The following is a 20,093-nucleotide window of genomic DNA, read 5'->3' as shown; positions in this document are numbered from 1 at the left end:
TCCTGGATAGTGAGAATGGTGGATAGGGAGGTTTCAGGAGATATTAATTCTGTTTACTTTCTGTACTGTTTGAAAGTTTACCATGAACAAGAATTTCAGAGTAACAACTATGGAAATTTTTGGCTCCAAAACTAGAGATTCTAATTTTGTAGTCCTGAAGTTGGTCAGTGAATTCAAAATTTAGAACATGAATGATTGAGAGCCAGGGTTGAGAACAACTTCCCTATATGTTGGTCTCAAATGACTGATGGGGACAGCACCATCATTGTACAGATATAATAAATACCTGGGGGTGAATGTAAAATGAAATGTCATGTAATTTTTCCCTAGAAAGGGGATGACATTAAATTCTTCTGTTCAAGGTGGGATTTAAACAGATCAAAAGGCTCCTGCAGCTCTGGAATGGATCCATATATGATATCTCTAACTGTCCAAGGCAGTCTAGACATTAGAGAGTAGTAGAGGATGACAAAATATTTTAGGCAAGTTTATAGCTTATAACTCTAAGGTGGCATATTGGGAGCAGATATAGGAGACTGTACAGGGTACTGCTGTGCCCTAGGAAAGGTGATAGAGCTTAGTACTCATAACCCACAGACAGAATGAGAAGCCATTGGATATAAATATTTCCAACATTCACCCTTCAGAAGAAAACTGTGTGTTGTCATAATCTGTTGACCTATCTGTGGCTTTGTGAACAGAAAAAATGTTTACTGTTTTATGTTTATATGTTATCTCTTATAAACATATTATAAAATACATAATACACACTGAAATTATTTACAACTTAATTTGATAAGGAAAACAAAATGCAATTATTTATACTATGAGATGAGTGAAAACTGAAGAACAATGAATAACCTTTACCTATCTGGTTTAGGACTATACTGAAAGCCACCCAAACAGCAGACACTCATGACTGGTTCTGACTCCCACTCTTATCCACAGCTCGGTACCTATTATTTGGTCAGAAGAAAGTGGAATTCTCAGGGAGACCCAGTTTTCAGCTAAGGCAAGGGGATGAAGAAATTTGTAAAGTGAGAAGAAGGTAGAGTGGCGTTTGGTTAAAATGAAATGGAGACCCTGAGGTCACACAAGAAAGGGTTCAAAGGAAGTAGCACCAATCCTTTCATAATGTATTCCAAAGAGAAGATAGACAAATAGTTTATGCATTTTGGGAGAAGGCCAAATTTGAAAGGGAAATGAGCCATGGTTTAATTACTGTAATTGCTCTTAAAGTTTTCACTTTAACTCTGTTGTAAAACATTTTATGTGCCAGCACTGACTCTATAGATCTACTGGAGGTCTAATGTCAGGGGCTTCTGAATGAGAAGGGCATTAACAGGTGTTTGGGGTTCCTTTGTAAATTTCCAATAAAACGTAGATATCTGTGAGACAGTCTGTGTATCATCTTCATAGTTTTTTTTCCCCAGAAAAATCTTTGGTTTATATTGATTTCAAACTTCAAATTATAATACAAGTTGGCCATTTCAGGAGGGCAGAGAATGAGATGAAAAGAAAGTAACAAAAGGAATAGAAGGAGGAGAGGCATCTTGGTGTTTTGTGGAAGATGGATCAGTAGTTTAACAGAATTAATCAAATAAAACCAAAACAAACTGCTTATGGTCTACACGCTGGTGGGGTTTGTGAAATATTCCCAGGCCTGAAATAATGGGAATCTGCTCATTCCCTACTGTCTTGATTTTCTATAAAACTTTTCTCAGGATCAGCTTTTACAAATGGTAGGAGTCCTTTTTGGCCTCTTGAATTCCTCACTCAGACTTTAATAGCATTCCTTCCATAAAGGAAAAAAATACTTTATAGAAATGGTAACTTGTATATATCATCCCTTTGTTAATTATGTAATACAGGAAATTTTGCTTTGAAGCCAGTGCTACTAATGAAATAATATGTAACTGGCATGGATTACATATTAAGCACAGTAATATAAATCAACATGTATTGATATTGAGGTGATACAGAGCTCTTCCCTGACCAGCTGGTTCCTACTATCACCCAGGCAACATTTAGGGACCTAAAACTTCATGGAATCCAATGGAAACAAACAAGAAAGAACGGACCTTTAGAAATGGGTCTGTAAACTCCACAGCAGCTATTTACAGAGAGTTTTTCATCTTCTAATGACTTTTCTACATATTTTAGCATTCTCGTGCCTTTGCACTTTCTATTCCTTCCAATACCCCCAACATTTTTTCTTGGTTCCAACTCCTATACCAACCTCATTTAGGTCAGTATCACTTGTTATATGTTTACTTAAAAAACACTGTTTCTTTCAGAGCATTTACATTAGTTTGTAAACACCTACTTCAGCATTATTTTAATTTATTGGGTCTACCTGCTTATCTCACTTAAAGAAGTGAATTCTTTTGGTGGCTATGAGTCACATGAGAGAAATGCAAAATGCAACAGAAAAAAAAATCAGAGGTAAGACGAAGTAAGAAAGAGCTTAAAATTAAACTACATATTTATTTTGCAAAGCATCTTTTCTGTGCTAGTTTCCACAAACTTGTTGGTAACTTCTCAACTAACTGGTGGAGGTGGTGCTTATGAAGATCCCCCACCCCCCAGGGCTCCAGAATTTAAAAATGCATCTCTTCTCTCTATTCCTTTATATAGCTTTTCTTGGCTCAGACAAGCAAAATGGCAAAATCATTACTAATAAAATATAAGACCCCATTACAGTCATATATGCAACAAACTTATAAAGCGATAAAACTTTAGTGATGGTAGGGAGCTTAGAAGTAATCTAGTCCAACTCCCATCTTTTATAGATGAGGAAATTGGGGCTAATCATGTCACATGATTTCGTAGGTCATATATTGAATTAGTTGAAGAACTAATACCAGAACCCAGGTTTTCTACCTTCCAATCAAGTCCTAATTTCTCTCTGCTTCATTCCCTCTTTCTTCCCTGGGATTATAAATAGAACAGGAGAAGATATTGAAAGTATTGTGATTCAACTCTTGTTGCTCTTTCAAGTAATTTTTAAAATTAAAATGTTCTTATTTTCTTATGTATTTCTCCCCCTTCCCATATTTTTAAGCTTGGTAATTGAACACTGTGAAATTATGCCAACCTAAAATTTATTCTTCAAGTTTTCACAAGATAATGAAATAGTTTGTTGATAGTGAAAACTTAGTAGTCATGTCAGATTTTGGTAATGATTAGCTGCTGACATAAATAACAAAGCAGACTTCTTAGTCTGCTAAGATGACTGTAGATGACACCAGCTTTTGCATTTGTTTCAGAAGGCAGTCCACAAGAGTGCTTCCAATATTATTCTATCATTTTTGAAGATTACTAATTCTACTTGATCTTTTTTCTTTTCTTTTTTTTTTGGTAGAGTGGCAACGTCTTGAACATTGGAAAAATTACACCCTATCATAAAAATAATCAGCCTCTGATAAAGCATAAAAGGAAAATAAGCATTTCTTTTGTTTTTTTAAAATAATTGATACTTGCAGAGGTGGTAAAAAAATCCCTATTCATTATTACATATTAACACACAAGTAGTTTGTTTTTAACGTTTCCCATAAAGGAAGGACAATATAGAATCTCAATGTGGTTGGTCTAAGTAAAATTAGTTTTATTTATTTGCTGAAGGTCAGTTACATAGCTTCATAAAATGAACTAATTTGGTCCTGGACACCATATTCATATTGCTTTTGTCATAATATAGAAATAAAATATCATAAAGCATTCTTATGAACACACTTTCCCAAAGCCATTTGGAGCTGTATGGATCTTGAGCTCTCTGTTTGAATCTATTTCATTCCTTATATCTGAAATTACTAATTTTAGCCATTAGAACACAGGAAATTTTAAATAGATTTTGCTTTCATAGTAAATCATCCTTGTTTTCTCATCCATTCACTCGGCTGAAAAAAATATAAAAATGAGGTCAAATTAATACATTATTGAATTCTGAATTTATTTCACTTCCAGATCTTACAATGAAGGTCAGGTAGTAAGATGTGTACAAACCTTGATAATATTTTAGATTTAGATACAGAAATTAACATGTATATTTTTCTGTAATTGCAAAATAGAGCCAGAAGCAGGGCTCATGTATATAGAGCTATATTTGCTTGCATGTATCCTTCAAAGTGAAATCTTAAACAGATTTAACAGTGTATACTTCTTGTGCTGCTGATAAAGCATATTGACCAAATCTGCCTACCAGGTGGATTTGAAATCTGAATTTACTTTTACATGTATTCATAAATTACTATTTCAGTGCAACCAGGTGGTACTTGATTTTCCAATAATGTGTGATGTTTTGGTTTTGCCAAATATATATATATATATTATATATATATAATATATATATATAATATATATATATACGGCTGTGGATCTCACAGAACCCTATACTACCCAACCACATTTTCTTGATTTAGTTTCCCTTAATATCAGGTTGTCATCAGATTCCACAACTTCTTTAAATTAGGAATGGAATCATGTTTTAAGCCAAAATCTTGGAGTCCAATCTCAATTTTTTTACATTAAACAGTGAAATATCAGTTATTCCAATGCTGTAATGTATCAAGCAACACTGGAAATTAAATCCCCAAACAGTACACCTTTAGTTTGTTCAGCAGATATTAAGACATTCCACGAGCCATCATCATATATTTTCAACAGTTTTATATTCAATCTACACTTTTAGCAAAGTCCTTTGGGAAATATCCCGAGATAATTTACTGGGTAAGTGCATGGATCTTCTGAAATACATTTGTAATATTTCATAGTTTGACCCCCTGAGACAGTAGTAAAGGAAACAGAAAATTTAACAAAGAAATAAATAGGTTAAGGATCAAAGTTATCTGGGCGTTGCCACTGTGCCATAGCTTCTCGTAAAAACTGTAGTTCTTCCTCACCTCTTTTCCAAGGGCCACGAGTTACTTTGTTATTTAAAGTCTCCGTAAGTAAGACTGCTACTGAAGAACCACCCAGAAGTACAAAATGTCACGAAATCTTTTCAAGTGGCAATTTACAGGGGGCTCTCTGTATCCTACCGTTTATAGATTAAACAAATCGTTACAGTTAACGGCCTACCTACAGTTGCTCTCGCTACAATCCCCGACTTCAGTCTGTGCGCGGACTCTGCTGGAACGCCGCAAGAATCTCGCCTTGATTTAACAACAGCAAACGAGCGCCCCTCTCGGAGAGCTGTTCAGAACCACCTTGTCCTGGGGACTTTAGAATAAGCGGGCAAGTTCGAGGTGGCTTCCGGGTCCTCTCTTCCCCGTCACTATCCGGTGGAGCTGGGCGCGAGTCCCCAAGGCTTCCAGTATGGAGCGTTTTGCACGTTACCTGCTCTGCTCCGTGCAGCTTGTAAAGAAAGAGCCCACGACGACCGTCATCATTGCTTGGTCCTCCGTCTTCAGCTTTGCCCTCATATCCCCAGGGCCTAACGCCTGAAGTGGGGGCTTACAGGGGGGTTCCTTCAAGGTCAGAGGGGCGAATGTTATCACCTGCCTCCCACTCGAATGCCAGTCACCGCCGCCTCCCACTCCGCCCCACCATCTTTTGTGTGAAGATTCGCAGCACTTGGGTTCCTTCGCGGATTTCTTCACTTGCCACTTTTCGCCAGAAAACCCTGAAAAATAAACCTGGGAATTCCACATTCGGCTCCTAAATCTCGCTGGAAATCCATTTGCCCCACCTCTCTGCGTTTCACTTCACGGTGAGTGTCGAGGGCTCCACCCAGAGAAAAAAAGAGAAAAAAAAAATTTCTTCCCGGTCTGCCCCTCCTTCCCTGCGGGGAATCAGGTCGCCCAGGAAGACTTCCGCCGCTCCATGTTTGCAGACCTCATTGAACTAAGTTGGGGTGGGGAACTGGAGAGAAAAGAAAAGTCGTTTGGGGCGGCTGTGTGCACGCGCCATCAGTCTCCCTCGGCCGCGCGCAGGTAGCGGGCGACGTCGCGGTGGCCCCGCTCCTCAGCCAGGTCCACGGGCAGGCGGCCCCAGGCGTCGCGCACGTCCAGCCGCGCCCCGGCTCGGTGCAGCGCCGCCAGCGTGTCCAGGAAGCCCTCCCGGGCCGCGTCGTGCACGGGTCGGGTGAGAGTGGCGGGGTCCGCGCAGTTGGGGTCCGCACCGTGGAGCAGCAGCAGCTCGGCCACGCGGGCGCTGCCCATCATCATGACCTGCCGGAGAGAGCAGAGCGGTCAGGACCGGGGTGGGGGCAGGTAGAGTCTTCTCAAAGAAATACCTATTCATGATCCAGAGGCTCTTACAAGCCTCAGGAGTCTAGTTAAGCTTCATTTGCTGACGCAATACCATCCCCCCCCCCAGCCCCGGCCCCGGCCCCAGCCCCAGCCCCAGCCCCAATTATACTCTACTCAGCCCTAATTAGTTCCATTTTATTCTCCAAACGTGGGAAGACAAGAAAGAGCTGATGATAAACTGCTTATCGCCGTTGTGGGAGATTTCTTTAAAATTTCCATTGAAACAGGGGAGTCTATTTTGTTAAATGATTTATGGGTGGAGTTAAAAGACTTTTAAAGTCTTAAATTATTTTCCTTTTTCTTCCCTCTACCCCAGCCATAATCCCAGTATAAAAAATTTACTAGGCAGTCAGCTGATATATTTATTTTAGAAGTTAAGAGCAGTGCTTTAGGAGAGAAAATAAGAAACAACTAAGTCTAAAACAAGGTTTACTTTGTTTAGTTCTTGCAGTAAATCCCCTGTGGAAGGCGTTTGCTTTTCACTGTTGTATATGTCTCTGCTCATAAAGGGAATACAGTCCCACAATTGGAGCCAAAATTGGAGATAGAAGGGAAAAAGTAAAGTCATGCATAGTTTTATAAGATGATGAAAACAAATTATTTGTTTTTAATGAATGGTTCACCACTTTTAATATTTAACATTATAGATAAAGGCTAAAGTTTAGAGGATAATATATTTGAGGTAATGTAAAATAAACACTATATTTACATTGTACAGGATTTTATAATGTTGAATAGTAAACATTTCGCTATCTAAAAAAGAGCTTGGATCTTAGCAGTCACATCAGAGCAATGCACAATTTAGAAAAAGGATGTTTTGGAGCAGTAATCCTATAGTATCCATTTGTGTACATGTACATTATGCAAGTATTTACTTTCTTATTTTAACAATAAAACAATTTTTAAAATGTTTATCCATTCAAGTTTCCAATTTCCTTTATTTTTTTAAACATCTTTATTGGAGTATAATTGCTTTACAATGGTGTGTTAATTTCTGCTTTATAACAAAGTGAATCAGCTATACATATACATATATCCCCATATCTCCTCCCTCTTGCGTCTCCCTCCCATCCTCCCTATCCCACCCCTCCAGGTGGTCACAAAGCACCAAAGCACTGAGCTGATCTCCCTGTGCTATGGGGCTGCTTCCCACTAGCTATCTATTTTACATTTGGTAGTGTATATATGTCCATGCCACTCTCTCACTTCGTCCCAGCTTCCCCTTCCCCCTCCCCGTGTCCTCAAGTCCATTCTCTACATCTGCGTCTTTATTCCTGTCCTGCCCCTAGGTTCTTCAGAACCATTTTTTTTTAGATTCCATATATAATAAAATAATTTTTGATAATTAAATATACAAAATGTTGTTATATGTTCTTGTGAGTTTATGTTTTAAAATGTATCACGGAATCAAAAGATAGTACGCAAATTTTTTTTGTTTCATGGATATTAAAAACATCTATTTCCTCCCTTAGAAACCATGATATGATTTCTATTAGTGATGTAAAGGGCATTTCATACATAGAGAAGAGGGAAAAGTGGTTCTTAATATCTCAGAATATGGTGAATTAAAAACGACAAACCTCTTACTACAATTAATATAATTTGAAGTCTTTAAGAGCTACTTTACATATTGTTGCTGCTTTAAACAATCCGTCATTTCTTCCAATATTTTCTATGAATTCAAAATGAATGAATACATATTTTCTTTAAAATCTACACAATTCACAAGATTCCTTAATAACGGCTTGGTTCTGGAAGGTGATTGTGCGGTGAATACGAAATATGACCATAATAGTCAACAGTAAAACACAAAACATTACCTTAGATTTTAAAGAAATTAAAAAATATATTTAGCACTAAAGTGGGATTAATAGTTAAACATATTGAATAAATTAATTTTAACAATGAAGAGGCTAATTATTTATGAAGACCCTTTGCCATTTAACAAAGCTGCAGCAAATGCTTATGTAATTCAAGCATTCAGTATAACTAAACAAAAATATATAGAAGCACATTTTTTTCTTATGTAACACTCAAGAGACACTGCTAACATAAAAAGAATTAAGTATTGTAGTTGAGGAATCCTGTCTTTTTTCTTTGTATTCAATTCGTCTGTATGAGGAAAGAACACAAAATTTCACATCACAGCTTAAAGATTCAGGGTGATTTTTTTCCCACGTGCTGTGATTTTGTATGATTCCTTAAATTCAATCCAAATTGTGTACCTTGTAATTTAATTATCTCTATCGTTGAAAGTTGACCGCTGTTTGTTGAAAGACAAACAGATAAGACAAAACAATTTTCCTTCCCAAATAACCTCTTTTCCCCCTTTCCTCTCCAGTTGAACCTATCCCTTGCATCTCTTATGAAATGGGAGAGGGGATATTGGTCTTTTTTCCCTCATTAAAAAGAAAACCAAACAAGTAGTGGGGTTTCCAATACCTTTCTTTAGATTTTTTTGTGGGTGAAAACCTGCTTTACAACTGAGCTCAATACTCCAGCAAGAGAGACAAAGGTCTAAGTCGGTGGAGATCTCAGTCCCCAGCCGCTTCCCACGGAGGCCGCGGGGCCGTGTTTGTGCGCCCCCTGCCGGCGAGGCCCGGGGCCCCCAGCTACCTGGATCGGGCGCCTCCCGAAGCGGTTGAGTCTGTTGGGATCCGCACCGGCTTCCAGGAGCTGCCGCACGGCCTCCACTTGCCCCCGCGCCGCGGCGTTGGAAAGGACCGCATCACCGCCGCCACCACTGAGCATGCCCTTGTCCTCCTCGCTCACTTCGCAGCCCCCAGGCGCAAAGTGTCCCGGATAATCCACCGCTGGCCGTGAGCTTCGCAACACGCCCCACCCCCCCCTTCCCACCTCGCCCTAGCGGGCTCTCTCCACTAGGAAAGAGCTCAGTTCAGCTTCAGTCCCCTTTCGCCGTCCTTCTGCGGCTTGGAGGGTCCGTCCAATGGCCGAAAGGCCCGTAGTTAAGCCGGGCTTTTCCCGGATGGCTCCCAGGAAAAGGCCCCTCGCGCAGCCGCAACGTCGCGCGAATCCACTCTGGCCGCAGAGTGGGCGCGCGTTGCAGCGTCCTCACCGCCGAGCTACACTCTGGCGGAGTGGAGAGCCGGCAGGGACTGAGTTCGTTTCCAGCTGGGCAGTCGGGCTGGGTGCTTCCCACCTCCTTAGGCTCCGCCCCCTGTCCGTTCGGGCATGTCCCACTGTGTTGGCTTGGAGGCCTGGCAGGCAGCTGACGTTACAGCCGCGAGGCTAGGGGCCAGGAAGAGCAGCCCAGAAGGTGCCCGGCCGCACGCGCCAGACACCGCAGAGCGGAGCCCGCTGCGCAACTCGCTGCGGGGTGTCCAGCAATCCTAGGCTACGTTTTTTGGAAAGGTCGAATCAGTGCACTCAGCCCTTAATCACCTCCCTCCAGCAGGCGGAGCAGAGGATTTCTATTCCTTCCGTCCGGGCCAGCTGGTTTCACTAGGAGAAGTTAGTCGCTCCCTGTGTAATCAAAAGGCTGAGAGAAAGACATTTAAAATAACCTCGTCTCTCTTAAGATGTCTTAAAGTGACAGCTCTGCACCTGTCATGCTGGTTAAATTCATCCCCAGGCGGTACTTGAACTTCACTAGCTTCACGTCTTGCATCAACCTTAGCAATTTGTGTGTGTGTGTGGGGGGGGGGGGTATCTTCCTACTTGAATGAGCCAAAAATCAGTCTAAGTGAAAAATCCTGAGAATCCTGCTTTGAATGTGCTTTTTATTCTTTTCATCTTTGAATTATGGATACAATCCTAAAACAAAACAAAACAAGAAAAACGAAAAGACATCTCTCACACACAGCTAGTTTGAGATTGAGAGTTATAGCTTGGTACCTCACTTAAAAATATAAATATATATTTTAAGAATCTGAGATCCCAGTTTCATGATATTTGAACAGTCTATTTTTGTTTGCACTCTTACCTATTTAAACCCACCTCAGCAAGTATTTGATTTCCATTTATCATGGGTAATAAAGGAAATTATGCAGTAATAATGAAACATAATAAAACAGGGATGTGGTTCTGGACCTGTCATTAAACAGGCTGAACCTGTAATTAAACCCACTTCTGAAGATTTAAAGGCCAAGTGCTTTGCTTTTCTTCCTAATCTTCCTCAGTGAGTTTGTATTATCATATGCGTTGCTTTTAAGGTTAAAAAAAATTACAGGTGGTGCTCTACTGAAATAGGAAGAGAACCATAAGTTAGGTATCTGTTGACTGAAAACTTTGGTGAGGAGCTACATGAGAATGCTCCTAACATTTAACAGCTCTTATCTATAACATCATTTTTGGTTTAGAGTGCTGAGAAACACAATCTTAAAGGGAGGGCAATTGCTTGCTTACTCACAAATGAGAGACTCCACATGTTTCTTTTAGCATATCTTAGCTTGGATTCCCCTTCTCCCAATCCACTGTAGAATAAAGAAGAGCTCTTTACAGACAGGGTAGGGGGTGGCATGGAAGTAGTGGTTATGGCTAAAGATTTGCTGACTGAGCCTCAACAGAATTGAAATTAACCTGGATGGGGAAGGGAAGGGGGCAGCATTAATAACAATTTTTCTCTCTCTCACCACACCACATTTCTTAGTTTTCAGGTTCTTAATTCCTCTACCTTTCACTCTTTTTTTTTTAACATCTTTATTGGCGTATAATTGCTTTACAATGGTGTGTTAGTTTCTGCTTTATAACAAAGTGAATCAGTTATACATATGCATATGTCCCCATATCTCTTCCCTCTACCTTTCACTCTTATTTGAATCTCCACTCTTATCTAGGAAAAAAGTCTTTTTATTTGTTGATGATGATTCTATTCTGGTCTGGCCAGAAGTAGAAGTCTACTGCTGGGTGAAAAGCATGGATGAGCTGTTTTTGTCTAGTCTTAGAGGCCAGTTCCCATGCACAGTGTATTGGGGATTACAGGTGTGCCAGTTGAACGGGAGAAGGAAGAGAAAAGATGGACGGTAGAAAGCCAGAGTCTTTGAAATGAATGGCATTGCTTCTTTGCCAGTTACCTGGAGGGGCTGAGTCACTAGACTGATACTGGTGGGTGTGGTGGCAAATGGGCTTAGTCAAGAATATCTTCATCAGAACAGCCTGATTACTGTGAAATTTAGTGCACAGCCAAATGCAACAAGGCAGGTTGCCTTTTAAAGGAGTATTGTTGGATCTTCCCTCTAATGGATTCAGTAATTAAATTTAGTTCAACAAAACTTAGTTCAGCATATCCTATAACGCAGTTCACAGTTGGATAAGATATGGGTCCTAGATTTTAAGAAACTCTCCCTAGTGGCATTTAAACCAACAAATAGAGTTTCAGAATCAATGCACTCCCTATCAAAATTCCAGTGGCATTTTTCAAAGAAATAGAACAAATAGTACTAAAATTTCTATGGAACCACAAAAATCCCCAAATAGCCAAAGCAATCTTGAGAAAGAAAAACAAAGCTGGAGGCATCATACTTTCTGATTTCAAACTACATTACAAAACTACTGTTATTAAAACAGTATGGTATTGGCATAAAGACAGATACATAGATCAATGGAACAGAACTGGGAGCCCAGAAATAAACCCACACTTATGTGGCCAATTAATTTATGACCAAGGAGCCAAGAATATACAATGGGGAAAGGAGAGCCTCTTCAATAAATGGTATGGGGAAAACTGGACAGCCACATGCATAATAATGAAACTTGACAGCTATCTTACACCATACACAAAAATTAACTCAAGATGAATTAAATACATGAATGTAATACCTTAAACCATAAAACTCCTAGAAGAAAACATAGGCAGTAAGCTCCTCAACATAGGACTTGGCAATGACTTTTTGACTCTGACAACAAAAGCAAAAATAAGTAAGTGGGACTACTTCATACTAAAAAGCTTCTTCACAGAAAAGGAAACCATCAACAAAATGAAAGGCAACCTATGAATGGGAGAAAATATTTCCAAACCATATATCTGATAAGGGACTAATATCCAAAACGTATAAAGAACTCATACAACTCAGTAGCAAAAAAACAAGCAATCCAATTAGAAAATGGGCAGAAGGTCTGAATAGACATTTTTACAAAGAACATACAGATGGCCAACAGGTACATGAAAAGATGCTTAACATCACTAATCACCAGGGACATGCAAATCAAAACCACAGTAAGATATCTCACACCTGTTAAAATATCTATTATCAAAAAGACAAGAAATAATAAGTGTTGGTGAGGATGTGGAGAAAAGGCAACCCCTGTGCACTGTTCGTGGGATGTAAATTGATGCAGCCACTGTGGAAAAAAGTTGGTGTTTCCTCAAAAAATTAAAAATAGAACTACTGTATGATCCAGCAATTCCACTTCTGTGTATTTATCTGAAGAAAATGAAAATACTAACCAGACATATAAATTATTTACAATAGCCAAGATATGGAAACAACCTGTGTGTCCACTGATGGATGAATGGATAAAGAACTTGATATATATATATATATATATATATATATATATATATATATATATATATATATATCAGCCGCAAAAGACTGAAATCTTCCCATTCATGACAATGTGAATAGACCTTGAGGGCACTATGCTAAGTGAAATAAGTCAGACAGAGAAAGACAAATACCATATGATCTCTTTTATATGTGGAATCTAAACAAAAACAATCCCCCACCCCCCAAGAAACAAAAGAAAAATAATCAAGCTCATTAATACAGAAAACAGATTGGTGGTACCAGAGGCAGGGGGTGGGGGTGTGTGAAAAATGTTTGAACTTTCTTTCTTTTTTAGTTTAAATAAATGTAGAAAACGTATTTCCCACTTTTATTGTAATAACAGTCTCCTCTTTCTCAGCTCTATAATTTCTCCTTTGGTATATTCTAATTTGAAGTCTAGTTCACCCCTACAGCAAGTCAGAATACTTGTGAAGGTTAGGGAGACAACTACAGCCCTTGCTACTGCAGCTGGTTACAAAGCCACTACTAATAATCCTTGTCTCCCTCTTCAACTCCCTTTCTAGATTCCCTCACTCTTAGCACATCTAGTTATCTAAGTGTCTAACTTAGTAGGTTAAGTAGACCCCCATTCCTGAGAGTTGTGAGCTAGTAACCATGCTCTTTTCAGACCATGGCTGGTATACTTGTCCATTTACTATCACAATTGGACAGATAAATATCGAGATATTCCAGTGGGTTACCTGGATATCAAATGCTTTTTTCCTGAATGCTTCTAGATTCAGAAGCCCTATCTTTTCCTGATAAACATGATCAATTATCCTCTTTAGGAGAGATGACTCCTTTACTTCCTAACTGGTCTCTTAGCATGAAGAGCCTGAAGTGATTGGGCAGCATCTAGAGCTTAAATGGGACTCTTCCAACAGCTCATGGTAAAATTGTTCCCTCTATATGAACCAAGATTTCCAGGCCACAGATATTAGAATTGTAAGGATGGAAAATATGAATTCCTCATGTGGATTACAAAATAGAGCCACTCCTGGCAATGGTCAGAGAGGTAGTGATGTCTGGGTTCCAGAGGAGGGCCATCCAGGATGAAATAGAATCCTAGTTCATGAACAGAACAACAGAGGAAACCTAGGTAAAGTTTCAGGTTTCCCAACCAAAATGAGTTCAGGATAGAATTTACTCTTATGAGAGTTCTGTCCTATGACAAGACAGCATTAGGATTGAGGAACTGAAGGAAAGGCTACTAGCGATGGATAATCAAGGTACTCAAGAACTCAGATGTAAAACAACAGATTATATGCAGATTTGCTTTTTGAAAAGGTAGACGTAGGGATGGATGAAAACAGTGCTTGAATATACTACTACTACTATGACTATTGCTACTACTATATAAGTATACAACTCTAAAATGAATACTTGTATGACTGCATAAAAATATGGCTGCATGAATTACAAATCCAGTTGAGCATGAAAGCTAAGATCATAAATTTTCCTTAAACTGAAATGAATTTTCCTGGCCTAGTCTTCTGAAACTGCATGCTTCATCAGCATAGGTAGATATGACATGGTGGAGAAGAGAGGAAGAGTGGAGTGGGTACAAGCTGGCCAGTGCTTAAAAAATAAAAAAGGCTCCTAGGTTTTAAAAAACTCTTTCTAGTGACACTCAAAATTAACAAATAAAGAGTTTCAATTTAATGTGATAACTTTACTGAGAGATACATCTACAGGGTACCTTGGAAGTAAGAAAGAGGGGAACTTAAAAAGTGCAGGGAATTTCCTTAGAGGGTTGCAGCTGAAGAGAGTCTTTAAAGAATGCATTGAAAATTAACTGTTTCCTATGTTCTTGCTTTGAGCCTTGGATTTCTCTAAAACGTAACAAAAAGGTTAGTAAAATATAGCTTGAGCCAATATTTGAGCCACCTTCTTAAGTGGTGGGTATGGGCAAAGCGTCTAAAAAATAATAACTATTTGAAGTTGATAAGATGGAAGAGAATGGTTGTTGTTGTTGAAGGAGACATAGTAAAGAATGTTAAGATAGGAAAAAACCCAAAGAGCAGAAATATTGATAATCTTCCCAGAGGCAGATATGTGAGCTGCACTAGACAAATTGACTGGAAAAGAACTTTGGGCAGGGAAAAACTTTGCCAGGGGTATGCGTGGTTACTAGCACCACGGACAGCGCTTCTCTATTAAGCAAAATCTGGGTGGTCCTAACCCACTCCAAACTGAGAATTCCTGAGGAAGCTTCAAACTTGATTTTCCAAGGCCTTTTTCTCTGCTGAAATTTAAAGGAAACTACATGGAAGCTCAGTGGACTTATTTACAAAACCAACCTGCTCAACCTGGTTTCCAAATATTATTGGATTTTCTAATATTCTCTATGTAAAGAGTATTAAATATCCTCTATGCTTAAAAGATGAGAGGAGAAATTACACTTGTCTACTCTGTTCCAAATGTTTTAAAGTATTATTTTATTTAATCCTCATAAAACTCTTATGCAACATGCACTCGTATCTCACTTTTACAGGCAAGACAAAAGAGAAGTTAAGTCACTTGCATACTAGCTAATCATTGCTGGAGGTGTAGTCTAACCTGTGTGGCTTCAGAGCCTCTACCATTTACACTACATAGGGTTTTTAGCAGCTGTCATTGTAGGCTTAACTGGAAAGAAAACACAATAAACTAGTTTATAATTATTTTTCAGTCTACACTGTGTTTTCCAGATGGCTTACCTCACAACACATCCTTAATAGACTTCAAAGGTGACTTTTCACACATAATACAATAGCACATTTGTCTTGGACAATAGAGTGAGATAATGAAACATTTTACCTCTTCCTGAAACCCAGCTGTCTCTAGGGTGAAACACAACCTGTTGTTAATGCTTTAAACACATTTAAGAGATGAAATGGATGGGAACATAGTGGACAATTGAAATTTGGAATAGTCACAGCTCTGCCTTTTAATAGGGCGGATTATTTACAAGTGAGAAGGGAGAGAAAGTAAATGGTAAATTGGCATAGAATTTAGGAGGTTAATAGAAGGGAAGGGATAGAATCAGTTTCAATATTATAAATAATTCAGATCCCTAGTGAAAATGTTTATATTCTAGTTGGTGAAACTATATATGAACTCACTATAAAAGTGTGAATAAAATCAGCTGAGTGACTAAGAGAAGTAGTTCCATAATCATGTCCTCACTTGTGTGTGTGTGTGTGTGTGTGTGTGTGTGTGTGTGTGTGTGTTTTGGTTGGATCTAAGACAGTGATTCTAAGTTGGGAGAGAAAGAAATTCAGAATCATTTTCGTGGCTTTTTCAAGCTATGTATGACCCCCATCTCACCAGGAGGCTTGATTCTCTCCATTTCATCAGTTGAGATTTATTGCTCCAGGATCCACAGTATAGCTCCTTCTATATCTCCATAAATGGTTCTAAGTCTAATTGAATGATGGACATATACATCATTTTAGCATCTGTATTAGTTTTCTAGGGCTGCCATAACAAAATTCCACGGACTGGGTGGTTTTAACAACAGAATTTTATTTTTTCAGTTTTGGTTTTCTCTCCTTGGCTTGCAGATGGTCTCTCTCCTGCTGCCGCTTTACATAGTCGCCCTGTGAGCATGCAAGCTGCTGGTGTCTCTTTAGTGTGTTCAAATTTCCTCTCCTTATAAAGACACTAGTCAGATTGGATTAGGGCACCCCCCCCCCAACAGCCTTATTTTAACGTAATCACCTTAATGCCCTACCTTCAAATACAGTCATTCTGAGGTACTGGGGGTTAGAGATTTAACATATGAATCTTGGGGGACACAATTCAGTCCATATGGAGTCTCTTCTAATTTTTACACATATCACTTTTCATTGCTTTTTAAAAACTGTTGTTAATAATTTATTTATATGAATAAGGATGAAAATAAAATCAACACATTGAAATTGATTGAAATTTTTACCAGTCTCTTGTGTCTCTTCTAATCTATCAGTTCCCCTCTTTCTTTCTTCTCCTTCTCCTTCTCCTTCTCCTTCTCCTTCTTCTTCTTCTTCTTCTTCTTCTTCTTCTTCTTCTTCTTCCTTCTTCTTCTCCTCCTCCTCCTTCTTCTTCTTCCTCTTCTTCTTCTCCTTCTCCTTCTCCTCCTTCTCCTTCTTCTCCTTCTCCTTCTTCTTCTCCCTTTCAATTGATTTGTTGCAGGAATTGAGTTGTTAATTCTGTAGTTTTCTGAAGTCTGGACTTTACAGAACGCTTCTTCATGATGACATTTAACATTTTTCTCTGTCACTTGTATTTCTTATCATTTGTTATTTAGATCTAGAGTTTGGATGTGACTCAGGTTTGATATTTTGGCAAAAATACTTCATAAGGAGAATTATAAACTTCCACCAAGAGGCACATAATCGATTGTCTCTTTTTCTATGACTTCAGCAGCCACTGATAATTATTTCTTAGATCTAATATTTCCTTAGGGGTTGCAAAATGGTGATATTTTAATCCTATCAACACTTCTTCATCTACTAGCTGGAATACTTCTATAAAGAGAAACTTTTCTTTATTATCTACTTGGTTGCCCTCAGGTATATATAAGAGACAGAATGAATACTTTATTTTCAAGTTTTCAAAATGGTGAGTTGAGTCCCTAGCCTCTTCCAAAGGTGATTACTGATTTTTAAATTATTGTAAACATATGCATTTAAACATAATTGGTGTGTTTCAATTTACTATAATTATCATTCCTATTGATGCTCAAGCCCTATCTTTGGCCACTGGGAGCTCCTGCAAGTTGGCTCTTGAGTCTTTTTAACATGACTTCAGTAGTCTTTGACAGAATCCTTGATTTCTGGTATGACAATATATTCCACTCTTACCTGGTACATTTCCTGCACTACGCATGGTATCAACCATTTCTCAAAGGAGCACTAATTATTTTTTAGTGGGAAATGGTATTTAAAAAGCACAACCTGAGTGCTGGGGACCTTATTGCTACCCAGTTGGTCATAGTATTTCTAAGCCTTTGTGTTTATAAATTAAACATAATTAGTTTCTTAGATCAGAATATTTACATACATTTGCACCTACATGAATGTCCAGAGAACTTACTGCTCAACTTAGACATGTTGAATAATACAGCAATATAGGAGTCAGTAATTACTTGTGACATGAAGTTCTCTGTCTTTCTCTTATATTGGATGTCTAGTTTTAATGTTAGGATCTGGTGAATTTCACAACTCTTACTATTGTAGATGGAATATCAGGAGGGGGAATGAGAGGTTGAGTTACCTGAAAAACATTTTCTCAAAGTAGAGATAGTTACTTAATTTCTTGAAATATGTTAAAAAAGATCAGTGAATTGAGAATTTTACTTTATCTTAGTTTTCTTTTGAAGATTGTTATTTGGCATAAATTACATATTTAATTTGTGGGTTTTTTTCCTCAGAGATATGTTATTTCTGAGCTATGTTTAGTACTAATCTTTCATTAGGTATAATGCATACATTTCTTTTTCATTTTTATAAATTTATTTATTTATTTATTTTTGGCTGTGTTGGGTCTTCATTGCTGTGCACGGGCGAGCAGGGGCTACTCTTCATTGCGGTGTGTGGGCTTCTCATTTCGGTGGCTTCTCTTTTTCCGGAGCATGGGCTCCAGGCTGGCAAGCTTCAGTAGTTGTGGCTCACGGGCTCTAGAGTGCAGGCTCAGTAGTTGTGGCACACGGGCTTAGCTGCTCCACGGCATGTGGGATCTTCCCGGACCAGGGCTTGAACCCGTGTCCCCTGCATTGGCAGGCGGATTCTTAACCACTGCACCACCAGGGAAATCCATGATTCATACATTTCTATTGAAGTATATTTACCCCCCAGGGCTCTTGGCATAAAACCCTCTCTATAAAATGTAGTAATTTTTTAGAACGTTTTTAAAAATTTTACGAGGCTTCTTTGTTTAAAAAAATGCATGTGCCTATACAAGCACATATACAAATATCTCAGTAGGATGAATTGGCTTGAAGATTTGATTAATATGATATGTTGTGGAGCCAGCCCTACATTCAGGCCTCCATCTTCGTGAGTTACTGTGAAACGAAAAGTGGATTTTTTTCTCATCTGAAATTGTTGCTCTTATAGATCTAATCACACAGCACAGACACAATCAAATAATTACCTTATGCATTGCTAGAGAAGCTACATATTCAGAATTTAAGCTCCTTGGAAAAGGAATGTTATCTCTATTTCCATTCACTCCTCCATCTTTTGTAATCTGGCTTTCATTCAGAATCTGGGTAACCACTTGGCAAGGTAATCAATGATTTTCTTGTTGCTACATACAATAATCTCAGTCTTCATCTGACTGTAGTTTCTTTCTGCAGCTTTGTATCCTGATGGACTCTTTTTTTCTTGCTGCTTTTAACTTTCTTGCCTCTCATGAAGCTGTCCTCTCATATATTACCAATATGTCATGTGTGTGATGTAAATAATACCAACATGTTCATATCTTCCTAAAAATACATTCTTAATTCACCCATATTTTCAGTAACAATGCTAAAATAAAATCTTGAGCTATTAGCTATCTGTAAAATATTTTACTTATCCATTAAGAAATTTGATATTGAGTCCATACTAAATATCAGATACTATGTGCTAGGTGTAAGTGATGAGCAAATCAGAGAGTATTAACTACAAAACATGGTAACTGCCATTAGGTAAATGTCCTGGATGCTCTGTGAATGCATAATGAGGGAACTGACTTAGTCTGGTGGTCAAGGAAATTAAGGGATATTTGAGGTGAGATCTGCAAGATTATGTTGGTATTAACTAATCAAAGGAATGGGGCAGTAGTTGCATTCCAGGCTGAAAGAACTGCAACTGGCAAGCTCTGAGGTGGGAGAAAGCATGGACATATTGAAGGAGTTATGGTTAAGCATAGGGATGGAGGAGGAGAGTATGGCTACTGTGGTTGGAAAAAGAAGCACAGCAAGATCTTGCAGGGCAGTATAGGCCAAGTTAAGAATTTTTATCTCTATCTTAAGAAAAGGAGAAGCCATCGAAGTGATGTGATCAGATTTTCAGTTACATAAAAAAAGAAAAAAATCACTTTAGATGCACGTTGGAAAATGGTTTGGAGAAGAAGCGAGAGTGGATACTAGCAGGCTGGGAGTTCAGAGGAGAGATTATGGTAGTTTGAACTAAAGTGTCTGTATGCAAGATGGAGAGAAGTAGAATGCTTTAAGATATATTTAACAATTAAGGAATAACTTCAACAGTGTTTAGCAATAATCTTGAGAGAGAAGATAAAGGAGAGGAAGATGTTATGCAGGTTTGTACAACTGAAGAGGTTGGTGATCATGGTTACCAAAACAGGGAACACTGGATGAGGATGC

General features: G+C 38.6%; 1 protein-coding gene across 2 annotated transcripts in view; it reads right to left on the bottom strand.

The window, feature by feature from the left end:
• Positions 1–4,933: 4,933 nt before the first annotated feature.
• Positions 4,934–20,093, bottom strand: part of CDKN2B (cyclin dependent kinase inhibitor 2B) — a 148,892-nt gene continuing 133,732 nt past the window's right edge. The window contains exons 1-2 of one of the 2 annotated variants that reach the window (XM_007176823.3): positions 8,868–9,409; positions 4,934–6,170 (exon numbers count right to left, since the gene is read on the bottom strand). In XM_007176823.3, coding sequence (XP_007176885.2) covers positions 5,910–6,170; positions 8,868–9,002 — 396 coding nt within the window. In that variant the 5' untranslated portion in view covers positions 9,003–9,409 and the 3' untranslated portion in view covers positions 4,934–5,909. Of the gene's footprint in view, positions 6,171–8,867; positions 9,410–20,093 lie in introns of those variants that run through there. The other variant, XM_007176824.3, reaches the window with a different exon arrangement.

Source organism: Balaenoptera acutorostrata, chromosome 6, assembly GCF_949987535.1.
Source record: "Balaenoptera acutorostrata chromosome 6, mBalAcu1.1, whole genome shotgun sequence".
Taxonomy (NCBI): domain Eukaryota; kingdom Metazoa; phylum Chordata; class Mammalia; order Artiodactyla; family Balaenopteridae; genus Balaenoptera; species Balaenoptera acutorostrata.
The sequence above is the reverse complement of the archived record's forward strand: the minus strand, read 5'-3'. Positions and strand labels throughout refer to the sequence as shown.